The sequence below is a fragment of the Ricinus communis genome, chromosome 7 (assembly GCF_019578655.1).
Source record: "Ricinus communis isolate WT05 ecotype wild-type chromosome 7, ASM1957865v1, whole genome shotgun sequence".
Classification (NCBI taxonomy): domain Eukaryota; kingdom Viridiplantae; phylum Streptophyta; class Magnoliopsida; order Malpighiales; family Euphorbiaceae; genus Ricinus; species Ricinus communis.
Genome location: NC_063262.1, coordinates 6233250 through 6248809, shown reverse-complemented (window position 1 = coordinate 6248809; position 15560 = coordinate 6233250). Strand labels below are relative to the sequence as shown.

The 15560-nt window shown below is 27.0% G+C and overlaps 1 protein-coding gene across 1 annotated transcript; it reads right to left on the bottom strand.

Moving 5' to 3' along the window:
- Positions 1-9805: 9805 nt before the first annotated feature.
- On the bottom strand, positions 9806-12153 carry LOC8268524 (transcription factor bHLH94). The gene is made up of 3 exons (XM_002539090.4): positions 10758-12153; positions 10135-10542; positions 9806-9994 (listed from the first exon to the last, which is right to left on the bottom strand). The coding sequence occupies exons 1-3, from the start codon at positions 11217-11219 to the stop codon at positions 9893-9895; spliced, it is 972 nt and encodes a 323-aa protein (XP_002539136.3). The 5' UTR covers positions 11220-12153; the 3' UTR covers positions 9806-9892.
- Between the last annotated feature and the right edge of the window lie 3407 nt (positions 12154-15560).

The window sequence follows — 15560 nt, the reverse complement described above, 5'->3', positions numbered from 1 at the left end:
CAAGCTCGATGTAACTCTTTTCTCACGCTCTCATTATAGCACGTGCAACTTATTCTATCACAAAAAAATAAATAAATAAATTGAATTAAGCAAATTGGAAAATATTAGGAGCTAAATTGATCACGGAGATAAACAAAAAAGTCAAATTGAGCAAAACTGTAAAAGTCGAGGGCCAAATTATACCTTATTTCAACTAGAACATGTGCACGAGATTAGAAGTAACTATAATTCTTTTAAATACGTCCAAATCAGAGTTTTCTCAAAATATTTACATTCTCATTAATAAAGCATATATTATACATGCTGACTTACCATTACAAAAAACCTAATGTTAATAAAAATAAAAGTTTAGGGATTGAATATATATACAAATAAAAGTATAGGAGGTAATTATCAAAAATATAAAAGTAGAGGGGCCACAGACCAAAAAAGTGAGATTAGGGGATCATATAAGGAGGAAAATTAAAATTAATAATCCCTAAAAATAATTATATTAAAAAACAAAGGACATGTTTATTAATTGTCCTCAATTCTTTCTTATTCTTCTAATTATTACTTCATAAAAAAAAATGAATCATTTTAAGTAATTAGACATTTTTGCTTATGTTTCTATCTAAATAGCTATTTTGTCTTTAAATAGTATATTTCAGATTTTTTAATAAATAAAAAATTCTCTAATATATCACCTTTTGTTTATTGATTAATTTATAAATTTATGGTACCATGAGGTCTTGTTTTTTTAAAAAAAGATATTATCACTTTGGTAACTAGTTTTTATTAATACTTCAAATAATTTTCATTTTAATCTAATAAAAAATACAATAAAATCAGTTATATGTAAACTAATATGATAACCATTATCCCACGCTAATTAGTTAACAAAATTGGAGTAAATATGCCTTTAAAGGTTTAATTTCATTAACAATTACAATCAAATGGCAGATAGGGACATATTATCTATAATCTCAACTTAATCATTAATTAATATTAAAATTCTAAAAAGACGTAGCAGGAAATTCTTTTTTTTCCTATTAGTACTAAAGTATAATTTAGTTTCCTGTAATTTTTTTTTTATTTCTGACTTTTATAAACCCTATTGAATATAAAACTTATCTTTTTCAAAGGATTTCTATTTGTGGTTAAGAAATTGAATACATCTTCACTACAAAAGGCAGAATTTATATAAATTATTGCAATATTTTTTTATTTTTCTTAGGATGTGATTTTATTTTATTTTTTGTTGGATGCATATATAGGATTGGTTTATAGGATGCCTTATTGAAATAGATTGAATATTTAAATGGAATTATTTCCATGCTATTTGTTGTTATGTTAGATCAAAGAGAGAGATATACATGCCCATATTTCTCTCATTTCATTTGGTGATAAAAAATATAATTTTTTTATTATTTTCTAGTTAATAAATTCATTTAATTTGAATAATTTTTTAGTTTTATTTCTTCTTAAATCCATCTTTCATCTTGCCTAGAATATTTGTGGTTTTTACATGAATTACATTATGTAGCAAAGCTAGCTAATTATAATACTATTTTAAGATAATATCATTTTAGAATAACATCTGCGGGGTCAATGGGCGTTCTGACTATTTTTATGTTTTTTTTATCATGCAAATTTAGAAAAAAGTTAGTCTATTTATCTTGTTTTTCTAGCATGTCTTTTTGTGTGCTTGTTTGCAAAACTTTTAAAACATTCATTAGTTATTTGATAGGTGAAACAATTTTCAATTTCTTCTTCCCTTTTTTAAAAGATTAATATCAAATAATTGCAGATAATCATTTAATGTAAGCAATGGCAACCATGATATAAAATGATGTATTATAGATAGTGTAGTATTGTGTAGATAACATGCCTATACAAATATTAAACCATGTCCTAGTGAATCATTACAACTTTTAATCTGGTAAAAAAAGATAAAAGATTATTGAAAGCCAATATTCACACAAATTAATATAATAATATATGTCTAGTTAATAATTTCTTTCTTCTTATTTTAATTTCAATTAACAATTTTGTTCTATTTTTATTTTTTTTCTTAGCTAAATTGAGTTATAAAAATTAGATCAAATGATCAACTGTAAATGTTAATCATAATATTAGAGTTTAGTATCAATGGATTTATTGATTAATTACTTGCTAGCTCGAAGAATTAATTAATTATTTTTTATCAGACAACTTAGCTTGATGTTGCCGTTGGGGTCGAGAGAGTCAGATATCCAGTAAATTTATTAAAGGCTTTTATATAAGCTAGTTCTTATCTTATTCTCGTGGAATGAATTATTCTATTATTTAATAATTTTTTTAATATGATATATTATTGGAAACAATTCATATTCATGAAAGGCCTAAAAGCTTCTAGACTTTTTTTTTTTGCAAGATTATTAATATTAAACAAGTTAATAAGTTACAAATTCTAATAAATTATTTCATGTTTTTTAAGTTATACTTAAAATTTATGTATTAGCAAATTTAGTTTTTAATTGAGAATAATATTGTATCAATTGTTTATTTCTTTTTTATTTTCATTTTTATTATAATCATAATTTTAATTTTGGTGATACTTGAAGTTGTTTTATGCATAGAATAATCCATTTTATGCAAACTAAAATAGGAGATTTCATGAATATATTCATTATTGATAGTCTTTAAGGCGATTATCGTCAAATTATATAACTATTAGCGAAATAATAATTTAAAAATTAAATTTCAGGGACAAAAATTATCTCTAATAATAAGATTTAGAGGGATAATAGTTATTCTCAAAGGTGGGGCAAATATTGAAACCTAAGTAGGGATAAAAATCATCTCCTAAATTAAGGATGAAAAACATCCCCTAAAGTGGGATCAAAAATCGTCTCCAAAAAAAGAAATGAAAATCATCTACCGCGGATTAAAATTATCTCTTAAAGCGAGGACAATAATCGTCCTCAAAGGTGAGGGATAAAAGTTATCCCCAAATATGGAGACAAATTTCATCCCTTTTGTAAGAACGGTAATCGTCCTCAAAGATGAAGGATGAAAATAGTCCCCAAATATATAGATAAACATCGTCCCTTTTATAGGGACGATAATTGTTCCTCCATTTAAGGATAACAGTCGTCCCATAATAAGGGATAATAATCTTCTCTTAATGTGGAGACGATAGTCATACCTTCAAATAAGGACTATATTAATATTATAATCCCCTATACAATAGGAGAAGGAAGTAATAGGGATGATATGTGGGGATGATTTTAGTCGTCCTTAATAAAATTGAAGATAATTTTTAAAAGTTGAAAAGAACGAATTTTATCATCTCTTATTATAAATTTTTTTGCAGTGAAAATATGTATTTCTTCTAAGAAAATACAACAAAATTTCCGCTCAAGGTTGTATATTATAGAAGAAGTTCTAACTATTTGTTTAGTGGCGAATAAGATGGCTATTTTTTATTATTTCAATTATAAATAATAATATATATATAAAAATTTAATATTTTATTATTATTTATAATATTTTGAAAAAGTAATAATAAATTAAATATTTTTAGACATCTTTCTTAAGATTTTATTAATATTGTAAAGCTTTAATAATTTTAAAGAAAAATATTATTAGTGTAATAATATAATAATTATCTTAGAAATGTTTATTAATTGGTTTTTATTATTATAAAAATTAATATTATAAATATAATTAATATTAGTATTTTTTAGAATAAATAATTTATTAGAAAATACTATTAGTGTAATAAAATAATAATTATTTTTAAAATATTTATTAATTGATTTTGTTATTATAATAATTAATACTATAAATGTAATTAATATTACTAACTTTTTAGAATTAAAAATTATTGTATAATTAAAAACTAACTTATTAGTTAAATAAAACTTTAATTTAAAAATTTAATTTTTTATAATTAGAATTATTGTCTAATTAAAAAATTAATTTGTTAATTAATATAATATTAGGATCAAACTCTAAAAATATAATTTATTAATTAATAATAAATAATAAAATAACATATAAGTTTGAATCTCATGTGTGAGAAATAAGTACATATGTCAGAATAAACATCAAAGTTACAAACATTAAAAAAGAAATTATTTCGCAATATATATATATGAGAAAACTCAACCTAGTAAACACAAAAGGATTAAAAGAAATTGCTACTCCATGTATAACCATAATTTTTCTTAGAAGAAAGACATTGATTTTATTGGACGATCACAATGTCCAAGTTGGACATGACAAATGAAGGAAAGAATTTCTTCCAAATGAGTTTGGTCTCATTGAGTAACTGAGAGTTTTCAGTATTAGCAAACCTAGGAGCAAAAATGACAAAAGCACTAGAAAAATAGCCCAAAGTCCTTACAATGTCAAGGATGATAGATCTATAAATTATGTTAGAAGAAAAGCAGTCTTTCAAAGTGTTTATAACAAGAATTAGTTACTTAAATTCCAGAAGTTGTGATAATCTTCAGAACTCATGTTCATAGGATAATGATGTTGAATCTGTTTACTACTATTATAACAATCATAGATATAATTGCTTAAGCTGTTTGCTGCTAGAAGAATAATCTATAAAACTTATTTCCTTATATATATATATATATATATATATATATATATATATATATATATATATATATATATAAATTTTGAGATTTAAATTTTTTGATATATGTGCTTAGTTTTTGACACAAAAAAATTATTTTGATATGGGTACTTATTTTTGACATATGAGATTCAATGTTATGTGTAATTTTATAATTTTTTTATCAATTTATTGATTACTAAGTTACATTTCTAATTAAATATTGACAGTAATTTTAAAAAATAACATATTAATTAAATTTTAATATTGTATTAACTAATAAATAGTTTCTCAATCAGATAATTATACTAATTTTATCTTAAAAAATATCATATTAATTATATTTTAATATTATATTAACTAATAAATTAATTTTCTAATTAGATAACACTTCTAATTCTAAAAAATAATCTCTTAACTTATATTATTAACATTATATTCAATTATATATTAATTCTTTTAATTTAAATAATGAAATCTGAACGTATGTAAAGTTGGTCCGTACACTGTAAAAAGCCATTCAAAAAGAAAAGAAAAAGAAAGAGGTCAGTTCTATATCTGTGCCATTTACATTATTTAGTCAGTGGATTATTTATAGTTGATTCAGATTTTTGGCTTTTCTTTCTCTTTGATTCCACTATTTTTGGATGTTTATGCATACAGCAAAAGCACCCATAGTTGGTGCAAGTTATAGTTTTGAATCTGCACCTCATAATTGATGTCCATTTTCCAGTTCCAAAAATTGTAGGTACAGGCATGTTTGAGATGGTAAATAAATACTAATTAAAGCTTTAGAAAGCTGAGATGTTTGTAAAGCTGAAGATGTCAGCAATCGCTGCTTCTTGGGCTGCCTTTTCTTTCTTTCTTTGGGATTCCTGCTAATTTTTTGAACTGCAAAAATAAAAGGAAGCAATCAGTGGTAACTTCTGCTATCGTGACAATAAGTCTAAAATCTGTGTCGCTCCAGTATTATCTTTAATACTAAATGGTAAAAATTCAAAGTATTTTTACAGATAGTATAAATATCTCATAAATCATTTCCTCAAACTCAAATTCAGACTTTTATAACTCAACAAAGTGCTTTCAATCAATCACTAGACTATCACTTTTAGTGATGGATTCCTTCTAATTAGTGCTGTAAACGAGCTGAATTTAGCTTTTTAATATTCAAATTTGACTCACATCAAATTAAACCGAATCTGAGCTTGATAATTTTTTTAAAAAATTTTAAAACTCGAAAGTGGTTTGAATTTGAATTTAATAAGCTCGAGCTCTACTTATAATTAGCTCGATATATTATATAAACAAGCTAAATTCTAGCTTGACTCATAAATTAACTTGCTATTTTATATAAATAAGTTAAACTCGAGCTCAGCTCATATACAAATTCGAAATAAAGCTCGTTAAGTAAGCTCAAATTTATTAAATATATAATTATAAATTATGTAATTTAGAATAAATTACACATAAAGTAAAATATGTATTTAAATCTAAAATCTAAATAAACTCAACTTGCAAGTTCATAAATGAGCCACATCGCTGGCTAAAATGAACCGAACACTATTAAGCTCGAATTTAGCTCGTTTACGAGACGAGTTCGAAAATGAAGTTTGAACTAGTTATCTTTATCTCAATGAATGAATTCAAACAAATTTTTATCGAACCAAATTTTGAATAACTCGCAAGCCGGTCGGCTTGGTTGTAGCCTACTTCTAATCGATGCTTTACATATATATATACTGCAAGACTGTTAGCTCTGTGGTAGCTTTCTTTCGTACTTATTTGTTGTTGTAGTGAAAATTCGTATCCCTTTAACTTCGGCTTTTCAGCGTGTGTCTTGGACTTTTTGAAAGACGAGCAGTGCATTACTGTGGTTGAGAGTATAGATAGACAGATGCATTATTCTTACAATTCATCCAAAATTTGATATGATTATTAAATACTACATTCCATTTTGAATATTTTGAGGTTTTACTGTGCGAATTCTTATATTAGACATGTCACAGTTATGTACCCTTTTATTTGATCTTCTCAGACATGTCCATTCTGTACTCTTTTACGTAATTTTCTTTTCTCAATTCTTTTATTAGATAGTTGGCGGTTCTTTTCCATTATTATTACTTCTTTCCTCTCAAAATGATACTTCTTTTTTCTAAATTATAGTAACTTTTTTAATTGTTAATTGAATAAGTAATGATAAAAAATGTCCTTCGCTTATTAACATAGCTTAAATTAAATCTTAAGTTTCTTACTTTGAAATTATAACTTTTTATTTAAATAGATTTTAGAGTAACATTAGATCTTTTAATTTGAATTGTATAATTACAAATTCTAGAGTAAAAATAGATGAGTTGATAAATCCAATAAAATTAATGTAAATAATTGACACATAAAATTAGAAAATAAAATAATAAAACAATTAATGGTGTCGACTGAAAAAAATTTCTTAATCTATATTTAAATTGAAAGTCGATGCACAAATTTTTATAGATAATATCAAGAGAGTTTCAAATTCTCACAAATGAAAATACCAAACATATGACTTCTTTATTAACAAGTTCTACATTCTTACAATTAAATGCTAAAAAGAAAATCATTTTACAATAAGTTCAATGAAGTTCTAATATGGTCATTATCAGTCCTATCTATAGTTAGTCAATTCCCAGAAAGTAATTTTCCCTTGCATTTTAGTCCTGGAATTTTTAAATAATAACATTTCTCAATTTCTCTTTTGTATCGTAATCTATTTTTCTCTTTCCGTTGGTATTTCTTTCAAAGGTTCTATTCGTTCTCATTTGCAAAAAATTATTTCTTCTCAGGGTTTGGCCTCTTAGTTTCTAATGCAATTCTTTTCTCAAAAAGTAAGACATTAAACAAATAAAATAAAAATAATAATTAAAAGATTTAAGCAAAAATTGAGCAGTGAATTGAATATAATTACAAAATGGTTGTAGTGAGTTAAATATTACGGAATATGAAATCTTGCATTCAAGGTTATAAACTTTGTTGAATTTTATTTTTCAGAATTTCACATATATATGTATATATATATTTTGAAAAATGAAATGACATGAATTCTATATTTCAATTTTATAATTTCAATTTACTTTCCCTCGTCTTATCTTTTTTATACATTCTTTTATTATAAATTATTTTCAATACAGTTTATTTCATTTTTTATTATAAATGATTGAATTTCTTTACATTGTGTTTAATTAAAATCTATAAAATTTATTTATAAATCTAAAATTTATGTGTTTTAAATAAAGTGACATTGTATTTTGACTGAAATCTATTAAAAGTCAATTCTTTTGGTGTTCCATTTTTTTTCTCGAGTATTTATAAAATTTATTTGTAAATCTAAAGTTTATATGCTTTGAATGAAGTAAGAGTTAATTTAAAATTCTACATAATCAAATTTGTACAAAAGTAATTATAGCTAAATTAAATTCTAACAAAATAAATAAAATTTCTAAAAGAATTCTACAACAGTAAGTCAATATATTCTATAACACTAAAATATTCTTTCAACTTTATTATTTTTATTTTATTTTCTCTTTTAAATCTTTTTCTCAAATGAAATGAATTCTTCAATGGATTTCATCCAAACATGACATGAAAGTTAATTTAGAATTTTATATAATCAAATTTATGTGAAATTGGTTGTATTTAAACTAAATTCTAATAAAACATATAAATTTTTCAAATAAATTCTACATTACTAAGTCAATATATTTCATAGCATTAAAATATCTCTTTTAACTTTATTCTTTTCATTTTATTTTCTCTTTCATATATTTTTTCTAAATGAAATGAATTTCTTAATGGATTTCAGCCAAATAAAGCATTAATAAATTTCAACCAAATATAATGTAATTATCCTTTGGGTCTAAAACTTTGATATATCATTTGAGAAATTTATGATAAATGATGGGTAAATATATATATATATATATATATTTTATTTAGTAAAGATTTCACTCAACATCAATTCATGTCATATACATAAAAATTTGTTATCTTTTGCTTCATTGAATAGAGAAAGCAAGCACGTAACATTACACTCCACATTCAGAAAGTTGGAGTTTGATATGGAAAATTGTTTGTCTCCCAAGCTTAATGAAAAGAACTATTTTTGGACTCAATCATTTTGGAAAGATGTCGACCTTTTTCATCCCTACGTTTTCAATAACCCAAGAAGATCTATATGGACCCAACTATTAACAACTCATCTATTAAATGAGCCACGACATCTTTAACAGAAAAAGGAAGAGGAGTTGCCAATTATAAAAACATCTTCCATACATTTTTTTTTATTTTTTAAATATAAAATAAAAAATTAATTTGGCTCTCTATGTATGGAAAGTTACTCTATATTTAATAAATACATTACAAATTTTTATATTTTAACTTAATTGATATTTATAATTCTTATTTTTTTATTGATAAAAATTTAAAAAATTATAAATATTAATATTTATAAAAATAAAATAAGATATATAATAAAATATTTTACTTTTTATACGTAAATATTTATTAAGATATTTTTTATTATAGAAATTATGTTTTTTAAAATAAAAAATACCATTAAATAATGCTAAATAGATGTCAATATACAGCAGAAAAGGTCTGTCAGTTGCATTTAGTCCAATAGAGAAAAGAAAATTCGATAATAAGTTCAGGTTAAAACAAATTAAAGAGGGTTATGTTCATTAATACAGTCTGTCATTTTGTTTCAAAGAATTAACGAACAAAACGCAAATTGATGTGTTGGATTTATTCATAGATTGGCCTGATCTCAAATTTTTTACTGGAACCCAAATTATAATTACCTTACAGTTTTAGACCAATTAAATTATGCAATTGGTTTTTATTCAAGTTATGAAATGGATGACTTTTATTATTATTATTTTGTTTTATGAAAACCAAAGTATATTAATAGATGTAAGGGAAGCGGACAGATAATTATGAATACGTTGTTGTCCAGAGCATCTGAAATTCCATTATTCAAAGTATAAGTAATTTCACACGCAACACAAATTTGAATCTCTTTATCGTAAAGTGATATTTCTCAGGACTTGTGGGCCTAAATGTAATATCAAATGCTGGCGCCTGCTTAAACTTTGTTTAATCAATAATTAATTTGGGTTTTGAACAAATTTGTAAATTGTATATATAAGATAATTAAAAGGGAAGGAGAAGAAAAAGAAGAAGAGGAAGAAGAAAAGAAGAGCTAAGTTAAGTTTAAGTGAAAGTTACACCAGTTCACTAATTTGTTAGGTGGAAATGAACATTAAATCATGAGATATTAGGAACAGTCTGATCTTGAATCCTACCCACCATTTCATACACAGCAGTTGCAATCTCATTAACTGAAGTCAATTGACACTCTTCTTCAGCCTGCAGGCAGCTCAAACCAAACAGGAAATTAATTTATACATTTATATTAACATCATTAGCTAAATTTAGCATTTGACCACTACATAAGAAATTATAATATTTTTTTTAAGGAGTAGAAAAAACAATTCTTTAAAACTAACCTTAACGCTAAAAGAATAAAGCACCATGTGATCAACTGTAGTTGTGACATTTATGTGAAGAATACCAAGGCAAAGAGAGTACAATCCGCCCACTATCTTCAGTAGCTGTTTTGGTTGTCTTCTTATTAGTATTTTAAGATTCGCGTGGCTTTCTACCATTGTCACTTCAACATCTGCTTTAATGGCTGATCGCTTTTTGCCCGTTGACTGATCATCAGAGCTAGTTGAATATTGAGGAAAGGTGAAAAAATATGAGAAAAGAGAAGAAGAAGAAGAAGAAGAAGAAGAAGAAGACTCCATTTCTGTTGATTCTTTCTTGATTCTTTTATGAGCTTCAAGAGATTGTAGGAGCTGCTCCAGCTCCTTTACAAAGTTAATAGCTCCACCTACTATTGATGCTTGGTCTCCCTGCATGTATGTGTGTGTGTGTGTGTGTGTATAGATAGATAGATAGAGGGAGAGAGAGAGAGAGAGAGAGAGAAAGAAAGAGAAAGAAATCGATTAAGAAAGATCAACAACTTTTGAAGATAGCTAGAACACTGCACAGTTTTCTAAAAGAAACAAAGAAATGTACATTACAAAAGTACTCAGAAAAGAATGTTAAAAGGAGGCTAGCTATTTACCCTTTGAACATAAGAGGGAGGCATCATAGACCGAAGAGCAGAAAGATAGTCATTCATTTGTTTTCTCCGATTGCGTTCAACAGTAATGTGTGTCATCCTCTGATGCTCCACTTCTTCTTGGTTCTTGAAATTTCTGCTTCGTTTTCTCTTTCGTCGCTGGCTTGTGGTTGTGGGTGCCGGAACATCTACCAACGGAGGGAAATATCCTTCAATCGGAAAGCTTTCTTGAGAGAAAGAGTTTGTGTCCCATTCTTTCACGTTTGGAGCACTTAAGCTCCAAATATTTGAATTCAAAGTAGACCCAAATGCTGCTATTAGAGTTTCATTGTTACAAGCTTTTTCTCCTTCAAAATTATTGAAGCCATGGATCCACGGTCCAGTACTTCCACCTCCAATGGTGTAGATATCCATGTAGCCATTACCAAATGGGTCTTGTTGAAGCACCACAGTATCTAACGCCATCTTAAATCTCTCTCAGATCAAGCAAATATTTTATTCTAGCGCACGAAGCAAGCAGAATGAAAAATAGAAGGAAGCAAACGTTTTTTGGTAGCCCTATATATCAGTACCATGTAGACTATAGTCTATAAAGATGAATATTTGGAGCAACCCACAAAATTGTGGCTCTCTCATGATGGAGAAGTCACTCTGTCGATTTTCTTTTAAAGGGCAAAGAAATCGATTAATTAGTTGGTCTGCCAAAAGTTTTCCATTATTTTATATGCCAAATTGCATGAGAGAATTTGTAGGTTTTGTGAGAGAGAGAGAATTTACAAAGGAACAAAATATATTCAAGCCTCAAAGTCTTTGTTCACCTAAAAAAATTTTTCACTTTTACGTATGAACTTTGGGAACAAGCATTTTTTGATATAATGTCTAATAATTTTATTTAAGCAGCTGCACATAAACTCCCAAAACCTATCAAGTAGATCCTAAATCAAGCATAATATTAAAATCTTTAACTATCATAATACATGGTACTGGTAATAATTAAATAACAATTACAAATCATGGGTTATATGCAATTCAACGAGCCTGTGACTCTTCTTCCTGTTGCTGGGGTTGGTCTAATATTCCTTTCATTGGTAATAATGCAATGCTTTGTTTGATTATGGGGCCATAGAGACCGTTTAGACATTAGATTCCAAAGAAAGAAATACGTGGCAAAATGGGGAAGATCGATTAAAGGTAAAGACTTGTAGCTCGCAGGCAAACAGCAAAGAGTCAGTGAGTGAGTGTGTAAGAATAGGTTCGCCCTTGGTAGCAGGGAATCCATGTGACCATACAAACAGAAAGGAGGGGCCAGTGCTGCAATCATCTATCATCCTTTTCCAAGAATCAATATATCTGCTGCGATTTAGATTTTTCTTTCATTTCCTTTCACAATCCATCTATTAACCTTTCTTGTATGCTACTTATTACCTCTACATGACGTACAAGGCATTTGAAATAGTGTTGTGTAAAATGAAGGGAGTAATTAGTGTCTCCCTCCCATGCTTTAGAAAATAAAAAGATTATAATTAACTAACACGTGGGAGAAGACGTGAGCAGTACGTCCTTTAATAGAAACCCTAATCAATACGTCCTTTAATAGGAGCCCCCAATATCTATAGTGATGTGTGCAATAGGGGCACTTAAAATGAGATATTAATAGTGATTGGTGGTTGTTTGATAACTTAATATATCAATAGATTGATGAATATAAAGGGAATGTTTGGGAGAATTTTTAGGAATCTAATGTGGAGATGAAATAGTGTGTAACTTACATGATTTTATTGCAAATTCGAATGGTAGTTACAAGGATTGGGAATGAATTATTTTAACAAACTCAAATAAATTGATAAAAGTAATTTTTTTTTTATTTGATTGATTTAGTCAAAATCAACCGAAAAAAATATAATAAAATATTAATAAATAGATAAATTATATAATAATAATTTTAATCTATATGAGGTCTAATAGGCGGTGAGTTACATAAGAAGAGATAGCTATCTTCATATACTCATCTAAAAGTAAAATCTCATCAAATGAGGAGATGAGACTTAAACTCAAAACCTTCACATTATTGTTATTTGAGTTAGTCTTTAAGTATTATAATAATAATAATAATAATAATAATGTATATGGTGATGATATTACCATTAATAATAATAATAATAATATTAATATTAATAATAACAATGATTAGAATCGATGAAATATGGTTAAGATAGATGCATCATCCGCGACCACTTCTAACAATATAAGTTTGTACTCATCAGCTGCTTGTGCTTATACGTTATGTTTATGTTCTAGCTTTTATACTTGCCCTCTTATCTAATAAACAAATTAAAATACTACGTATTATATATATTCAAATTATTAAATTAGTAGTTCCATCACCTTCTAAGATTTTTCTTTTAATTGGTTAGATGATTTAGAAAATAATAAGAAACATGTTGACATATTATTTTAATTTAAATAAATTAGCAAAACTTTAATTTAAGATCCATCACTAGATAACTTTATTATTAATTTATTTTTTAATTGCTATCACGAGAATCAAAATTAGATTCATACATGAATGAGAAAATCTAAAACTCAGGATCATTGGAATAGCCCTCAGGTTTACCCACTTCCTGTACTCTCTCTCTCTCTCTCTCTACATATATATATATATATATATATATTACAATATTGCAAAATCTTGATCAATTGTTATTTAAACATTTGTTTGATTTTTCATCCGCAAAAATAGCAACAAATTAAGGTCTCATTAAGTTTGTTGCGGCATATTAATTTGTCTATGTAGAATATTGTAGAGGCCAGGAGGCAAAGAGACATCATCTCCAACTGGCAAACCTTGAATGTATCACTTTTATCATAATTTATAAGATTCGATGTCATCAAAGTCATTACGAAAGTACAATTTGATTCGAGTGAACATAATTCTTTTTCCTTTTTCTTGGGGAAGTCTCTTTGTGTATAATGTTTGCCATGTACATTTACATGTACTTTGTTTGTTTGCTTAAATTGTTTTCATTACCTAGATTCCAATCATTTCTACTGTACATGATGACTGCTGAGCTAGGAAACCGTGTCGACCCACTTGATTTCTTTGCTTCTTTGCTTTAAATTGTGTTTACATCAATCTTTTCGAATAATCCCAGAAGAAGATTGTGCTAAATTGTTTTCTTTTTGAATGCAAATCTATTGCATGAACAATATCGTATTCAGCTGCAGTCTCCTTGTAAGTATTGACTAAAACCGTAGCCAAAAATGACTTGTAGAATGGGAAAAGGTACCAACTTAGCGAGTAATACTGCTTGATTTGAGATCATATCTGGAGCTTTGCCATTAAGATAATATTAGAACCTTAATTAAGTTCTCTTATGGTGGATGAGTTATGTTAGAAAGTCTTATAATCACCTATTGTCTCGATCATCATTGTTAGTGACATATATTAGACCTACCACAAGCATATAATGCATGAAACGCCAACGTTGTCCCTATGCCCCTATCGCTATAGCAAAGAGTTTATAATGATGATTGCAATACACTTAGCCAGATATGCTTTTGCTGAAAAGCTTCTAGTGCAATTTATATTAAACGAATGAGTAATTTATAGAGTTTGGCAATTCACATTAAATATCATAATTTTTCATTAATATAAGAGTCAATATACATATTTTTTAGAGTTATTTTAATTCTCAAAAGAGGACGATGCATCATTCTGATATTATAGTTGTGCAATTTTTTTATTTTATATTCTTTGATGTGTCTTACATTAGGAGTTGATTAGTGAACCAGTAATAGAGATAAAAGAGCGAGGCTTGTCATCCCTTCCATTAACATTAAGGGATTAAGGGCGTAAGGACCCCTGCTTCCTCTTTCATTAGAACACATGTTCACAAGTCATCTTAAAAGGACGAATTTCAAAAATGATCTTTTTGCAAGTTCATCTATAAAAAATATTTTGTTAAAACACTCTTGATTAATTTATATGCACAATTTACAATTTATTATGGTAATTAGTGGCATCTATTGCATATTTTGAATTATTTTTTTCATTTATAATAGAGCTATACGGTCTCAATATTCACAACCTAACATTAAATTTGGTATAAACTGATAAGAAAAAAACATTTTTAGCAAAGAAACAATCACTAGCTATAGAATAGAATTTCATTGCTAAATACCCTTAGCGATGGAGTAGCGAAAAGATAAATTTATGTAAGCATAATGCTCCTTGCTGAGACTTTCAACGACTGAATTTTCTATTTGTCACTAATTTAGAGACAAATTTATTTCCCTAAAGTTTATTAGTAACATAATGATTATCACTTATTGGGGGATGATAATTGCTTCTTTAAGACGCAATTTCTAGCAATTGACACTTCCATCGCTTTTTCCAAGGCACAACAGTTGCAATATTAGCAACGGATCGTAGGCTGTAGCTTAATTTAGCGACATATTTCGTCTGTCACTAGACTTAGAAATGAAACAATCCATCGCTAAATAATAATAAATTTAATTTATGATTTTTACTAGTCATTGCTACCAATTTGATTATATCTTCATCCATACAGATATGGCAGTGGAATAGCAGTCATGGACTCTACCAAATTCCACATACAATTCAGAAACAAAGTTAAATCTGCCGTAGATGAATTCATACATGAAAGTGGTATATCATAGGCACTAATCCAAAAGAGTAGCTTCAGTGAAATTAAGGCTGGACAATTTCTCATCACCTTTTAACAAGAAATTGTTTTTATTAAAGTGCCAGGGCTGAATTATTCAATACTGCTTGGAGTTCTTTCC